The sequence below is a fragment of the Gossypium hirsutum genome, chromosome D10 (genome assembly GCF_007990345.1).
Source record: "Gossypium hirsutum isolate 1008001.06 chromosome D10, Gossypium_hirsutum_v2.1, whole genome shotgun sequence".
In the NCBI taxonomy this organism is placed as follows: domain Eukaryota; kingdom Viridiplantae; phylum Streptophyta; class Magnoliopsida; order Malvales; family Malvaceae; genus Gossypium; species Gossypium hirsutum.
Window position 1 is genome coordinate 63,800,845 of NC_053446.1, and position 15,416 is coordinate 63,816,260.

Genomic DNA, 15,416 nt, shown 5'->3' on the forward strand with positions numbered 1-15,416 from the left:
ATATCAAGTAAATCCTAATATTCAACCTCAACCTCAACCATATTCTGATATTCAACCTCAATCATAGTAATTCAATTCAATTGGTCATTACCAACTCACCTCAACACTATGTAATACATTATGTCATGTTTATGCAATAGATTGTCATCTTTCCATATTTAAGAGATTGTCAATTTATTGAACCATATCTTTAGGCTGAGTTGAGAAACATATTTGGAGAATCAGATCAAATCAGGTCAAGTCTATCTAATCCCTTGGATCAAATTGGAACGTTGAGGACTTAGCTGGAAATAATCATTGTTTACCTTGATTGTTTTATCATATTGTATTTCACTAGTTTAGCTGTTGATTAATAGAGATTGTGATATATCTTCATTATTTTAGTAAGTCTCTAAAATTCTATATAATTGAGAGGCTTGTATAGGTTATTATATTCATTTATTGAGAACACTTAAACTATTCAATTAAGGAACATTATTTATTAGAGTGCATTCACTTGTAAAACCCGTGTGTTGTGGTCTTACAAGCTAAGCTCTCAAGGGGAGAATTTAGTAGTGAGAGTTCTAGTATGCAAAGGTATTAGAGCGAGGAAAATATCATTGGGGTGTGATAGATTTAGGTTTATTAGTTCTAAGTGTTTGAAAATAGTGGATACTTCTCACTGAGTTAGGATTCACAGATGTAGGGAAACTGAATTGCGTAAACATAAGAAATGCAATTACATCCTTCACAAACAATGTGCAATTCGTCATCCCTCACCTCCATTTCAACAAATTTTCCCAAAATGTAACTTCCAATTTCACAAAGAAAATCCTTTAGGATCAACCACCAGAGTTTGCGACATTTGTGTCTCGAATATACAAGGATTCTTGTACCAATGCACCCGTGAAGATCACGATTTACATCCCCATTGTGCGAGCCTTCCTCTAGTCTTCTCCCTTCCGGACTCCAACACCGAAATCTACCTTTGCAAAGAGATCAAATTGAAATGTTTGAAATGCCAAAGCAAGAAGAGATCGGGTTTGTCGTATGTTTCTTCGGATAGTAAGCTTTGCTACCATGTGGCTTGTCTGAAAGAAGCATGTCTTGAGAATTGGAAAAAGGGTTATTTTCGACTTGATGTTATTACTGATGATGAGAATAAAAGCCTTGCTTTGCAAAATATTGCTCCATAACATATAGTTTTGGAAAGTAAGGACCAAAGCTTGAAAGCGAGGAAGGGTATCAAATGGGTGATCATATTTCTCAAGCTGGTCGTTTCTGCTTTAATTTCTACTTTATTTCAATTTTTTGAGAAACAGTTAGTGATTAATTAATTGTTTGTTTATTTTAAATTTAGGGAAAGAAGATTTGAAGTCGCTCATGCATGAATTGCAGAGCCAAATGTATAGTCTTTTTCAGCGTGGTTTTAACACTAAATTGATGAAGCAATGTCAATGGAATTAATAGTGAATTAACTTATTTCTATTATTCAACTATTAATAAATTTTTTGAACCCATTTATATAATTATCAAATAAGAATTTTAAATACTGTTCCGAATAAATCTTCACAATTATCGACAAATTTATGTATGTCAAATATTGCTCTGGTTATTTTTTCATGCATTTCCCTAGAAAATTCCCTCCATTCAATTTGGTAATCTATTGGCTTGATCGACATTGCCAAAGTTATCACATAAAAGCACCCTTAAAGATATTTATTAGGAAAATCGACCCTCCCTCGTTCTATATTTGTATAAATTGAGTCTGATCGTTAACTTCTTATTTAGTGCAACATTAAAATTGAACTTGGATGAAGTTACTATGATATGTGAAATTATATATGGCTTTCGTTTCTAAATTAACGGTATTCTTTCGGTATAAATTGGCATAATGACAACGGAAATAACTAGTTAGTAGAGAAATTCCCAGTAAACTTTTCTTATAATAGAAAAAAAAAATTATAATCAAGGTTTTCAACACTGGATGGGTGGTCAAATGGACCAGATCATTGATTTTCGATCTCATCATTTCTATTGATCCAATAAATTATTTGGTTCAATTAAATAAATTATAAAAAATATTAAAATAAATAAAATCAGTTCAACCATTTAGCAAATCAATCGATTCCTTAAATGATTTTCGATGTATCCGACTCCATCCATCAATCTGGTCTTATATGAAAACAATCATCGATTAAAAGTGGAGTTGGGTAATCAAGATGTCATATCGACAAACCTGCCAAGAAATTGGGCGTGAAATAGAAAAGAAGATAGAAGCATAAAGTAATTATTTATGCTTATCCTCATCTTTTTAAATATCGTGTGTATATATATATATAAAGTCTAAGTAAAATAATTTTAGAAAATCAATTACTTCTTTAATAAAAATTGCATTCAATTAAAATTTTATTTAAATTCTTAAAATATAACTAGTTAAAATTTCTAACCGAGTAATATTACAGCTGACATGTAAAATTAATTGATAAGATACATAGTACACTTAATAGACGTTCAAATTTAAATTTTAGAGACAACATGATTGCGTAGAACAACCACAAATCTTGTATATAAACAACAAAACCAACATTCAAAATATATACAATTTGGGTGAGCTACAACAAACAGCAGTCACTCTAAAGCACTTTCTAAATGACAAACAATTTATAAAGCAGAGCAAGCAAGAAGTCATCCTGGTTATAAAGCACTTCATTTTCTGTCATAAGCAATTCATAAGTTAAAATTTTAGTGTTAACATTTGGAAGAAAAAATATGGTAATATCACAAAGTGAAATGAAACTCACTTACTTATGCAACATAAGACACATGAACACCACATTTCTCCACCTTCATAGGTTCTTCTTCGCCACTTAAGTCCAACTTTTTAATGTGGAATTCAAATGATGCCTCCTGGTAACCCTCGTCATTTTTAACCATAGCACCACTGAACAAAATAAACACATGATCACCCATGTACTGCACTAACTCAAATTCCGGACTGCAAAACCATTCACTTTTCAGCTTCTCATAATGACCACCAGTGGCCGTTAATTGGCATTCACAACTACATATAACATCTTCGTATTTATGATCATGTGCGAAATCGGCAACAAGACAGATGACAAAAACCAAGTATCTTCTCCCACTACACCCATTTGGGGATAGTCTCAAAATTAATGAAGAACTCATGCTCTGATACTCGAACGTATTTGCCGAAATTTCGTTCCCCGGGAAACAACAAACAAGACTTGGTGGATCACAATCAGATTCCTTTTCCCATTTCTTTACTAGGGATCCAATTTTGATCATCGCATTTGCCTCAATGTTATTAATTGAATCTTGATTCAAGTTGAAGCAATTAGAGAATAACATGAAAAATTCATGACTATCATCTGAAGATTCGAGTTCATATAGATTTTGGTTTGTGAACGATACTTTCTCTAATGATGAGCAGTCATGTGCAACCAAGTACCTTAGATATGGTGGAAGCTCTGAGAGAAATTTAAGGTTGTTGCAATGATCTATATGCATAAATTCCAGGCTTCTAAACTTAAGGATTGAGTTTCCTGGGAATTCGGTTTGAGTCTCAGATAAGTATAATTCTGATGGGTTTTTTGGGAATTCGGTGATAGGGCAATGACTAAGATACAGAGAACGAAGGAATCCCAACTTTGAAATATTGCTCGATACCTTTTTCACCCCCGACTTTCTCAAGCACAACTGTTCAAGTCTGGTGAGATGCTCAACTGAATCAGGCACTTCTTCGATTCCAGTTTCATCTAATTCTAAAATAGAAAAGTGATTTGGGACCTCAGGAAACTTCTTGAAATTATGACATCCCTCAAGTTCAAGCGTTTTAAGAAATGCCAAATGATCGAGACAAGGGTGTTGGACCAAACTTTCGCACCCATTGCAGCAAAGGCTTTTAAGGTTGATGGCACTTAATAAATTAGGGATCTTCCTTAATTTCTTGCATTGAGTAAGGTCAATTTCCCTCAAGTTAACAAGATTCTGCGCAATCAAAATATAAAATAGCTACATTACTTCATAGCATTGTCTACTTATTTTGGATTGTATCAGAAGTGAAAGAAAAATATAAAAAAAAAATTTAAAGCTTTTAATAAGACTCCACCATATTATTCACTGATACATCAATTATAAAAATATATTTTTAAAAATATTGGATGAAGAAAGTAGGAAAGTATACCTGATAACTGTCTTCATTCCAAAGAAATTCCATATCCCCATGCGTTAATCTCAACACAACAAGATTAATTGGATTAAAACTTGATAGAGATTTGAAGGGATAATAATCCCAAAAAAGATACCTTAACTCATCAGGAAGAGATACACTATCATCTTGGTCGGCAAGAAGCTTCTTTTCCGAACACTTCTTCCAAAATTTCCGGCCAGAAAAGTAGAAGAGAATAACTCTAAGATTGTACATGTTGTCAAAAACAGTAGGACATAGCTGTAGATTATCAATTTGAGACATGTCTAACTTTAATCCTTGAATTAAATCAGTCCCCTAATAACATAAACCAATTTATCAAGTATTAGTAAAAGAGAAATTTATGATCATTAATCCAATATATCACTCATTAAAAAAAGTAACTATATTAAGGAAAGCTTAGACTAATTAGGCAAAACCTTTTTATTAGAGGAAATTTAGATATAAAATAGTTTTAATTTATTTTATTATACCTTAATACATGGGTAAAACAATGTTTTGTGAACTAATTACAAATAATTAAACTTGTTAACATGTGACAACACATAATTATTTTTATTTTTACCCTTTTGATTAAAATCACACAAAAATATGAAAAATATAAAGAATGTAAATGCAATCAATTCTTACTTTATTATATCTGAGCACTTGATACACATCTTTAGGATTCCATAATCTACTGTGCTTCCAAAGTTCTTTAGCCTCTTGACGAACAATGTCCTTCCCCATCTCTTCAAGCATGTCGTGCATTGAAATACATTCACAGTAGTCTATGCTAATAAATGGAATAGCAGTTATGATATCAATTAAGCACTTATCAAGTAAGTTGCTTATTCCAGACACCGCACCTCTATAACAGCAACTTAGAATTTCTTCTGCATCTTCCTTTGATTCGTTTTTAAAGAAGCATGCTATGTCAAGAAATACATTCTTCTCTAGTTCATCTAACCCATCAAAGCTTCTCTTCAAAATCTGTGAAATTTTTGGCTGGGCATATTCCTCTAATTTATCCACCTCACTTTCCCAATCTCTTTTAGACTTTGTATACAATCTAGAACCCAAAACTTTAAGAGCAAGTGGACTCCCTTGGGCGTACCGTACAAACTTGTACGATAGATTTAGAAAATCAATGGCAGGATTCAACTGTCTAAATGCAAATATAGAAAAAAGTTGAAGAGAGTCGTTCTCGTTTAATTTCACTACCTCATGTATTTTATTTGCTCCTCCATTCTTAAGTACTTGTTTATCTCTAGATGTTATAATGATTTTACTTCCTTCACCAAAATGCTGAACTCCCAAATCATTCATTAGGTCTGAGTCATTAACATCATCAAGGACAACAATTACTTTTTTGTTGTTCAACCTCTCTTGGATAAAGCCTTGTCCAATTGAAGGGGTGCGTATATGAATTTCTTGCTTTAATAGTTCTGTAAGAAAATCATCTCGTAAAGATTCCATCCCTTGTTTCTCTATTTTCTCACTAACGTTATGAAGAAAGCAACTATCTTCGAACTTTTGAGAGACTTCTTTGTATACAACATCAGCAAGGGTAGTTTTGCCTATACCACCCATTCCCCAAAGTCCTATTATGCGAGTGTCTTCTTGCTCAATTAGCCCCAAAATCATTTTTTTCTGATCATCTATTCCAACCAATTCTTCAGAAGCATTTCTAAAATAGTTATTCATTAACTTTTTTATAACATATTCAACAATATCCTTGATGTACTCGGTTTCAGGTCTAGCAAATAATAAAAATTATATATGAGAGCTAAAACAAATCTAAGTGAAATAAAATTAGAAGATGAGAAAAATAGAGTTACCTGTCGAATTTGCCTCCTATTATGTGCCAACCTTTTAATTTACCGACTTCAACAAAAGCAGCTTTCCATCGCTTCACTTCATCAATTGGCCTCTTTAATTCATGGTCTTCAAAGGATGTCTTAAAACTCCCACCAATATTTCGCACATTGGAAGGATCAACATGGTAAAAGATGGGAAGAACAATATGTCCTTGAGTGTCCTTGCGGTCCATGATGTCAGAAACTTCTGCCAAGCATGATTTTGATGAAGCATAATCTACGGACAAAACGATGATTGAGAGATTTGAAGCTGCAATTGCTTGAGAAAGTGCTGATGAAAGTTGCTCCCCCTTTTCTAGTTTTTCTTCATCGAAGAAGACATTCAGTCCCGTGTCTTTCAAAGCTTTGAGTAGATGAGCCGTGAAGTTAAGACGTGTGTCTTCACCTCTAAAGCTCAAGAAAACTTGATGCTTCAGTTGACGAGAAGAGTAAGAAGAAACAATTGTTTGAGGAAGTGCTTGAGAAAGTTGATCCGCGTCTTCTAGATCTTGTTCATGGAAGAAGATATTCATTATTGTGTGTTTCAAAGTTTGGAGTAAATGAGTGATGAAGTTAAGGCATGTGTCTCTTTGAGGAGAAGAAGAGGAAGAAGAAGCAGCCATGAAAGAGTTTGGATTGTGTGATCGATGCAAAGACAGCAAATTATACCAAGGGAGCTTCAAAACATGGTATTCTTTTATCAAAATATGGATTTTGTTAGAATAAATGAAAGGCGACGACTTCAGTTTTGTCATTATCTCTGAGTCAAGATTGGTGTCGCGCGGTATCTCTCTTGTGAGGATACAGGAGATTCTACCTTCCTTTCTTTCTTTCTTTCTTTCTTTTTTTCCTTTATCTCTTTTCATCAATCATTAATCAATGTCCTTGTGGACCCTAAAAACTCACAAGTGGGAGAAAATAAATATTTAGATTACAAAGAGGAAGCAATTTGAATAAAATTAATTAAGAGGTCTTTTTCGTTGAATTTTTAAACATCTCCTATCAAAATTTGGTTTGAATAAGTTTCTATTAAAATTATTATTACTTATGTGAGCTCGGTCATATCATATTTGGATTCGGCTAAAAAGACTCACAAGTGGGTCAAGCATGGGCTATTTCAAGTTAATTGGGCTCAACAATATGAAAAACCCAAAGTTAAAATGAAATCCATCATTCAAGTTCCTTATTTGATATTTACATATTAGTGCTCTTATGTGCCAATATTTAGCTTTGTTCACAGCTTTGTGTTTTCATTTATAATTATGTCGTGTGTCATAGTGCTCAACTATGTTGTATTACTTTGTGTTTATGTGTTTGTCATGTGATTACATGTCTTTACATTTGTTTCCCAATTATCATTTCTTTTTTTCAAATATTTCGTGTGTTTAGTTACATGTTGTCGAGTTTAGTTTTTTTATGCATTATTTTCTTTGGACTTTGTGTGAATTGTTTTGAAACTGTGCTTATGGGATCTATTTATATTGTTTTGTAGGTACTTTGTTGACCGTACATTTTTCATTAAGCCCTTTCATCTCAAGATCTGAATTCGAGAATTAAGCAACGTAAGACTTAAAATTCAAGCATTTAATGGACAAATTTAATGAAGGGGTTCTAAAAGATTCACATCCATGCATCTAAAGTGATGTTTCGGTACACCGAAAGTCTGAAAACAAGTTTTTTTTTTTTTCCAAGCCAGAAAACTTCGCGTGGAAACTTGATAGAAAAATTTCACACCAACTACGTACTCCCATTTCAGACCCTATTTTTTTAATTATTTTCCCTTAAAAAATAAAGTTTCCTTTTACAAAAATTGGTCAAAGTTTATAAAAAAATCCCTATATTTTTATGTAAAGTTCATTTTTGTCCCTCTACTGAAAATTGCTCTAAATTAATTCTTCAGTATTAATTTTTATTTTTCTAAATCATGACATCTTTATAATTTATTATTAAGTATTTTTTAAGCAAGAGATGATTAAAAAGTGCACTATTTTTTTTAGGATGGTTGAGCTTTTTTATATGGGTACATTAGTTGGGCAAGATACATTCTATTCAAATTCACGACAAATTGTAATAATGTCGTGATTTTAACAAAATTTTAATATGCAAAGATTAATTTGAAACAATTTTTAATAAAGGACTAAAATACAATAATATAGGGACTTTTAGTTACCTACAAAAAAATTCATTTAATTCAACATATAATGTACCCATTTTCTTGTCCCTAACACCTCCCTCATTTATAGCCCGCCTGGTTTTTTCTCTTTTCTTTCCCCCCTCACTTCTCCATCTTCTTCCCTTTTCACATGTCTCTTTGATTGACCCCCTTTTTGCTCCTCTTTCAATGTGTAAACCTTTGTATGTTTGATTTGTTTTCAAGATCCAAATAAACCCTTTTCTCTGCATTGTTTGAACTTTGAACAACTTGCTCTTTTCCGTGTGTTTAAATGGATCTTGTGACCAAAATAAACCATATTTTGAATTAATAGGGCCTTTCTGTTGTAAGTATAATATAATCTCCTAAGTCATTGTATATAATATAATGTCGAAAAACAAGTATGAAGAAAAAAAATAAAATGTTTACTTCAAAACATCATTATAATTATTTTAAAAGTTAATTAAAAATATAAAATGTTTGATTCATGATGTTAGGTATGGATTTATTTATTCGGTAAATGAAAAGTAAATCAGCGACACTGGTCATTTTATATGCAATATGACCGACATATGATTTTGTTTTAACAGATTAAAAAAATAAAATATTTTCAATTTGATTTGATTTAAAATTTAAGTTTGACATATAAAATTAGATTCATGTAAATTTTTTTTTATACAATGTAAGTATAAACTCACACATTACATTATTATATTGGTAATTAAACCTGTTGATTGAACCCTAATCTCGAATATACATGAGCTTACTTCTTGAGTTTGATTATTTTTGTTTTTAATTCAACTCAATTTGATGAAATATTAATCAATGTTAATATGTGGAAATCTCGTGATGAACTAATAACAACACCAGTGCCCTAAACATTTTAAAGAATCCTGTGCAAGAACCAAGTACATTGATATCAAACACCATTTTATTCGAGAATTGGTTGAGAATGGGTTTGTTGAGCTGAGGTATGTGTCCACTCAAGGCCAGCTAGCTGATTTCTTCACCCAAGCATTGGAGTCCAACAGATTCAAGAGTTTAACAAGCTTTGTTGGGGTGCGTCAACCTTGAAAGTGTTGACAATTATCAAATAAGAATTTTAAATACTGTTCCGAATAAATCTTCACAATTATCGACATGTATATCAAATATTGCTCTGGTTATTTTTTCATGCATTTCCCTAGAAATTTCCATCCATTCAATTTGGTAATCGATTGGTTTGATCGACTTTGCTAAAGTTATCACATAAAAGCACCCTTAAAGATTTTTATTAGGAAAATCGACCCTCCCTCTTTCTATATTTGTATAAATTGAGTCTGATCGTTAACTTATTATTTAGTGCAACATTAAAATTGACTTTGGATGAAATTACTATGATATGTGAAATTATAAATTGTCATAATGACAATGGAAATAACTAGTTAGTAGAGAAATTTTTAGTGAACTTTTCTTATAATCGAAAAAAATAAATTATGATCAAGGTTGTCAACATTGGATGGGTGGTCGAATTGATCAGATCATTGATTTTCGATCTCATCGTTTCTATTGATCCAATCAATTGTTTGGTTCAATTGAATAAATTATAAAAAAATATTAAAATAAAACAAAAAATCAGTTTAACCATTTAGCAAATCAATTAGTCAAACTTTTTATTTCGAATCGATTCCTTAAATAATTTTCTATCTAAACGATTTGGGTAATCAAGATGTCATATCAACAAACCTCCCAAGAAATTGGGCGTGAAATAGAAAGGAAGATAGAAGCATAAAGTAAGTAATTATTTATGCTTATCCTAATCTATTTAAATATGGTGTGTGTATATATATATATAAAGTAAGGTGAATGATAGCTTGTGAGCAATCAAATGTAAAAACGTCTCAGTAAAATAAATCTAGAAAATCAATTAATTCTTTAATAAAAATTGCATTCAATTAAAATTTTATTTAAATTCTTAAATATAGCTAGTTAAAATTTCTAACTAGATAATATGACAGCTCACATGAAAATTTAATTGGTAAGATACATTACATGCTTAATAGACACTTAAATTTAAATTTTAGAGACAACATAATTGCATGGAACAACCACAAATCTTGTATATAAACTACAAAACCAACATTCAAAAAATATACAATTTGGGTGAGCTACAACAAACAGCAGTCACTCTAAAGCACTTTCTAAATGACAAACAATTTATAAAGCAGAGCAAGCCAGATGCCATCCTGGTTATAAAGCACTTCATTTTCTGTCATAAGCAATTCATAAGTTAAAATTTCAGTGTTAACATTTGGAAGAAAAAATATGGTAATATCACAAAGTGAAATGAAACTCACTTATGCAACATAAGACACATGAACACCACATTTCTCCACCTTGATAAGTTCTTCTTCGCCACTTAAGAAGTCCAACTTTTTAATGTGGAATTCAAATGATGCCTCCTGGTAACCCTTGTCATTTTTAACCATAGCACCACTGAACAAAATCAAAACATGATCACCTGTGTACTGCACTGACTCAAATTCCGGACTGCAATACCACTCACTTTTGAGCTTCTCATAATGACCACCAGTGGCCATCAATTGGCATTCACAGCTACATATAAGATCTTCATATTTATGAACATGTGCGGAATTGGCAACAAGGCAGATGACAAAAACCAAGTATCTTCTCCCACTACACCCATTTGGTGATGGTCTCAAAATTAATGAAGAACTCATGCTCTGATACTCGAACGTATTTGCCGAAATTTCGTTCCCCGGGAAACAACAAACAAGACTTGGTGGATCACAATCAGATTCCTTTTCCCATTTCTTTACTAGGGATCCAATTTTGATCATCGCAGTTGCCTCAATGTTACTAATTGAATCTTGATTCAAGTTGAAGCAATTAGAGAATAACATGAAAAATTCATGACTATCATCTGAAGATTCGAGTTCATATAGATTTTGGTTTGTGAACGATACTTTTTCTAATGATGAGCAGTCATGTGCAAACAAGTACCTTAAATACGGTGGAAGCTCCGAGAGAAATTTAAGGTTGTTGCAATGATCTATATGCAAAAATTCAAGGCTTCTAAACTTAAGGATTGAGTTTCCTGGGAATTCGGTTTGAGTCTCAGATAAGTATAATTCTGATGGGTTTTTTGGGAATTCGGTGATAGGGCAATGACTAAGATACAGAGAACGAAGGAATCCCAACTTTGAAATATTGCTCGATACCTTTTTCACCCCCGACTTTCTCAAGCACAACTGTTCAAGTCTGGTGAGATGCTCAACTGAATCAGGCACTTCTTCGATTCCAGTTTCATCTAATTCTAAAATAGAAAAGTGATTTGGGACCTCAGGAAACTTCTTGAGATTATGACATCCCTCAAGTTCAAGCGTTTTAAGATATGCCAAATGATCGAGACAAGGGTGTTGGACCAAACTTTCGCACCCATTGCAGCAAAGGCTTTTAAGGTTGATGGCACTTAATAAATTAGGGATCTTCCTTAATTTCTTGCATTGAGTAAGGTCAATTTCCCTCAAGTTAACAAGATTCTGCGCAATCAAAATATAAAATAGCTACATTACTTCATAGCATTGTCTACTTATTTTGGATTGTACAAGAAGTGAAAGAAAATTTTTAAAAAAATATTTTTTTAAAAGCTTTTAATAAGACTCCATCATATTATTCACTGATACATCAATTATAAATATAATTTTTTTAAAATATTGGATGAAGAAATTAGGAAAGTATACCTGATAACTGTCTTCATTCCAAAGAAATTCCATATCCCCATGCGGTAATTTCAACACAACAAGATTGATTGGATTAAAACTTGATAGAGATTTGAAGGGATAATAATCCCAAAAAAGATACCTTAACTCGTCAGGAAGAGATACACTATCATCTTGGTCGGCAAGAAGCTTCTTTTCCGAACTCTTCTTCCAAAATCTCCCAGAAAAGTAGAAGAGAATAACTCTAAGATTGTACATGTTGTCAAAAACAGTAGGACATAACTGTAGATTATCAATTTGAGACATGTCTAACTTTAATCCTTGAATTAAATCAGTCCCCTAATAACAAAAGCCAATTTATGAAGTATTAGTAAAAGACAAATTTATGATCATTCCAATATATCACTCACTAAAAAAAGTAACTACATTAAGGAAAGCTTAGACGAATTAGGCACACCTTTTTATTAGAGGAAATTTAGATATATAATAGTTTTCTTTTATTTTATTATACCTTAATACATGGGTAAAACAATGTTTTGTGAACTACTTACAAATAATTAAACTTGTTAACATGTGACAACACATAATTATTTTTATTTTTACCCTTTCGATTAAAATCACACAAAAATATGAAAAATATAAAGAATGTAAATGCAATCAATGCTTACTTTATTATATCTGAGCACTTGATACACATCTTTAGGATTCCATAATCTACTGTGCTTCCAAAGTTCTTTAGCCTCTTGATGAACAATGTCCTTCCCCATCTCTTCAAGCATGTCGTGCATTGAAATACATTCACAGTACTCTATGCTAAAAAATGGACTAGCAGTTATGATATCAATTAAGCACTTATCAAGCAAGTTGCTTATTCCAGACACTGCACCTCTATAACAGCGACTTAGAATTTCTTCTGCATCTTCCTTTGATTCGTTTTTAAAGAAGCATGCTATGTCAAGAAATACATTCTTCTCTAGTTCATCTAACCCATCAAAGCTTCTCTTCAAAATCTGTGAAATTTTTGGCTGGGCATATTCCTTTAATTTGTCCACCTCACTTTCCCAATCTCTTTTAGACTTTGTATACAATCTAGAACCCAAAACTTTAAGAGCAAGTGGACTCCCTTGGGCGTACTGTACAAACTTGTACGATAGATTTAGAAAATCAATGGCAGGATTCAACTGTCTAAATGCAAATATAGAAAAAAGTTGAAGAGAGTCGTTCTCGTTTAATTTCACTACCTCATGTATTTTATTTGCTCCTCCATTCTTAAGTACTTGTTTATCTCTAGATGTTATAATGATTTTACTTCCTTCACCAAAATGCTGAACTCCCAAATCATTCATTAGGTCTGAGTCATTAACATCATCAAGGACAACAATTACTTTTTTGTTGTTCAACCTCTCTTGGATAAAGCCTTGTCCAATTGAAGGGGTGCGTATACGAATTTCTTGCTTTAATAGTTCTGTAAGAAAATCATCTCGTAAAGATTCCATTCCTTGTTTCTCGATTTTCTCACTAACGTTATGAAGAAAGCAACTATCTTCGAACTTTTGAGAGACTTCTTTGTATACAACATCAGCAAGGGTAGTTTTGCCTATACCACCCATTCCCCAAAGTCCTATTATGCGAGTGTCTTCTTGCTCAATTAGCCCCAAAATCATTTTTTTCTGATCATCTATTCCAACCAATTCTTCAGAAGCATTTCTAAAATAGTTATTCATTAACTTTTTATAACATATTCAACAATATCCTTGATGTACTCGGTTTCAGGTCTAGCAAATAATAAAAATTATATATGAGAGCTAAAACAAATCTAAGTGAAATAAAATTAGAAGATGAGAAAAATAGAGTTACCTGTCGAATTTGCCTCCTATTATGTGCCAACCTTTTAATTTACCGACTTCAACAAAAGCAGCTTTCCATCGCTTCACTTCATCAATTGGCCTCTTTAATTCATGGTCTTCAAAGGATGTCTTAAAACTCCCACCAATATTTCGCACATTGGAAGGATCAACATGGTAAAAGATGGGAAGAACAATATGTCCTTGAGTGTCCTTGCGGTCCATGATGTCAGAAACTTCTACCAAGCATGATTTTGATGAAGCATAATCTACGGACAAAACGATGATTGAGAGATTTGAAGCTGCAATTGCTTGAGAAAGTGCTGATGAAAGTTGCTCCCCCTTTTCTAGTTTTTCTTCATCGAAGAAGACATTCAGTCCCGTGTCTTTCAAAGCTTTGAGTAGATGAGCCGTGAAGTTAAGACGTGTGTCTTCACCTCTAAAGCTCAAGAAAACTTGATGCTTCAGTTGACGAGAAGAGTAAGAAGAAACAACTGTTTGAGGAAGTGCTTGAGAAAGTTGCTCCGCGTCTTCTAGATCTTGTTCATGGAAGAAGATATTCTTTATTGTGTGTTTCAAAGTTTGGAGTAAATGAGTGATGAAGTTAAGGCACGTGTCTCTTTGAGGACAAGAAGTGGAAGAAGAAGCAGCCATGAAAGAGTTTGGATTGTGTGATCGATACAAAGACAGCAAATTATACCAAGGGAGCTTCAAAACTGTCATAACCAATTTTTGCCCGGGCCCAAAATTAAATAATGAAACTCAAATCAGATGGCCCAAATCTAAACCTAGCCCAATAATCAACTAAACCCTACAGCAGCCCAACACCAAATCCAAAAATAAAAATAAAAAACCCTAGCCGCCTAGGTCTGTTGGCGCCGTCCCTATTCTTCTGACTGCTGCCGCCGAATACCTTTTGTATTTTTTTTTGGGGGGGGGGGAATCGGTTTAAAAATGGGTCTTTACATCTGTAAAAGGTAAAAGGGGGTTTTTTTTTTATTTCCTTTTTGTAATAGAGGGACGAAGAGAAAATAAAAAAAACATTACAATTTCAAGGGTTTTGTTACGATTTTAGGTATTGCTCAAGACATACTCTGATTTTCGATTTTGTTTTTATTTTTTATTTTTTCTGTATAGACGAAAATAACAAGAAAAGAGAAAAATACTTACCTGCGTCGCGCCGGAAGGAGGGGAGGCGAACGGTTTCCCCCTTTTTTTCGAGTTCGTGCTCACCTTTCAAGGGATTCGGCCTTGAATCCGGGTTCTAGGGGGGACCGGCTTCAAACGGGGCTAAGAAAGGCCCATTTTGTACCTCCGGCCGCCGTTTGTGGCGGAGATACGGCAGATGTGCGGCGGAGCCTTTGGCCGGATCCTGGCCGGTGAGAGAGAGAAGTTAAAACACGGAGAAGAATGCTTTTTTTTTAAAAAAAATCTGACTTATATAAGGCTACCAAACGGTGTCGCTTAGGGCTGGCCCTGATAGCCCTGAAACGACGTCGTTTCACTCCCAGACCCGCGTGCGTGACCCGACCCGCTACAAGATCCGCGCTTTTTAAATTTTGGGATATTTACCGATTTGGTCCTTCCGCATTTTCGATCTTTTTAATGCGGTTTTTTATTTTCAATTTTGACCCTATTATTTTTCTTTTA

The 15,416-nt window shown here is 33.1% G+C and overlaps 3 protein-coding genes across 4 annotated transcripts; all 3 read right to left on the minus strand.

Moving 5' to 3' along the window:
* Positions 1 to 2,477: 2,477 nt before the first annotated feature.
* On the minus strand, positions 2,478 to 6,758 carry LOC107939520 (disease resistance protein RPV1). Of its 2 annotated transcripts, XM_016872861.2 has the most exons (5): positions 6,031 to 6,758; positions 4,841 to 5,948; positions 4,187 to 4,507; positions 2,788 to 3,990; positions 2,478 to 2,695 (listed from the first exon to the last, which is right to left on the minus strand). In XM_016872861.2, exons 1-4 carry the CDS (start codon positions 6,669 to 6,671, stop codon positions 2,788 to 2,790), a joined length of 3,273 nt encoding a protein of 1,090 aa, XP_016728350.2. In that variant the 5' UTR covers positions 6,672 to 6,758; the 3' UTR covers positions 2,478 to 2,695. The 2 variants fall into 2 exon arrangements, with proteins under 2 accessions (XP_016728350.2, XP_016728351.2); XM_016872862.2 differs by having other exon boundaries at positions 2,677 to 3,990.
* Positions 6,759 to 10,193: 3,435 nt separating this feature from the next.
* On the minus strand, positions 10,194 to 13,921 carry LOC121203608 (disease resistance-like protein DSC1). The gene is made up of 5 exons (XM_041103585.1): positions 13,780 to 13,921; positions 12,591 to 13,697; positions 11,944 to 12,261; positions 10,537 to 11,742; positions 10,194 to 10,448 (listed from the first exon to the last, which is right to left on the minus strand). The coding sequence occupies exons 2-4, from the start codon at positions 13,644 to 13,646 to the stop codon at positions 10,537 to 10,539; spliced, it is 2,580 nt and encodes an 859-aa protein (XP_040959519.1). The 5' UTR covers positions 13,647 to 13,697; positions 13,780 to 13,921; the 3' UTR covers positions 10,194 to 10,448.
* Positions 13,646 to 14,420, minus strand: LOC121222117 (TMV resistance protein N-like). Its single transcript, XM_041102032.1, has 2 exons — positions 13,780 to 14,420; positions 13,646 to 13,697 (listed from the first exon to the last, which is right to left on the minus strand). The coding sequence occupies exons 1-2, from the start codon at positions 14,418 to 14,420 to the stop codon at positions 13,646 to 13,648; spliced, it is 693 nt and encodes a 230-aa protein (XP_040957966.1).
* Between the last annotated feature and the right edge of the window lie 996 nt (positions 14,421 to 15,416).

Bases quoted from the DNA above. Each gene is read 5' to 3' on its own strand.
- LOC121203608 (XM_041103585.1), bottom strand. From the start codon at position 13,646: ATGAATAACTATTTTAGAAATGCTTCTGAAGAATTGGTTGGAATAGAT. The intron at 12,262-12,590 runs GTAAGCATTGAT...TTTTGTTATTAG, and splicing joins AAGTGCTCAGATATAATAAA to GGGACTGATTTAATTCAAGG. The intron at 11,743-11,943 runs GTATACTTTCCT...TTGATTGCGCAG, and splicing joins GGAATGAAGACAGTTATCAG to AATCTTGTTAACTTGAGGGA.
- LOC121222117 (XM_041102032.1), bottom strand. From the start codon at position 14,420: ATGGCTGCTTCTTCTTCCACTTCTTGTCCTCAAAGAGACACGTGCCTT. The intron at 13,698-13,779 runs GTAACTCTATTT...ATTATTTGCTAG, and splicing joins ATAGGAGGCAAATTCGACAG to ACCTGAAACCGAGTACATCA.
- LOC107939520 (XM_016872861.2), bottom strand. From the start codon at position 6,671: ATGGCTGCTTCTTCTTCCTCTTCTTCTCCTCAAAGAGACACATGCCTT. The intron at 5,949-6,030 runs GTAACTCTATTT...ATTATTTGCTAG, and splicing joins ATAGGAGGCAAATTCGACAG to ACCTGAAACCGAGTACATCA. The intron at 4,508-4,840 runs GTAAGAATTGAT...TTATGTTATTAG, and splicing joins AAGTGCTCAGATATAATAAA to GGGACTGATTTAATTCAAGG.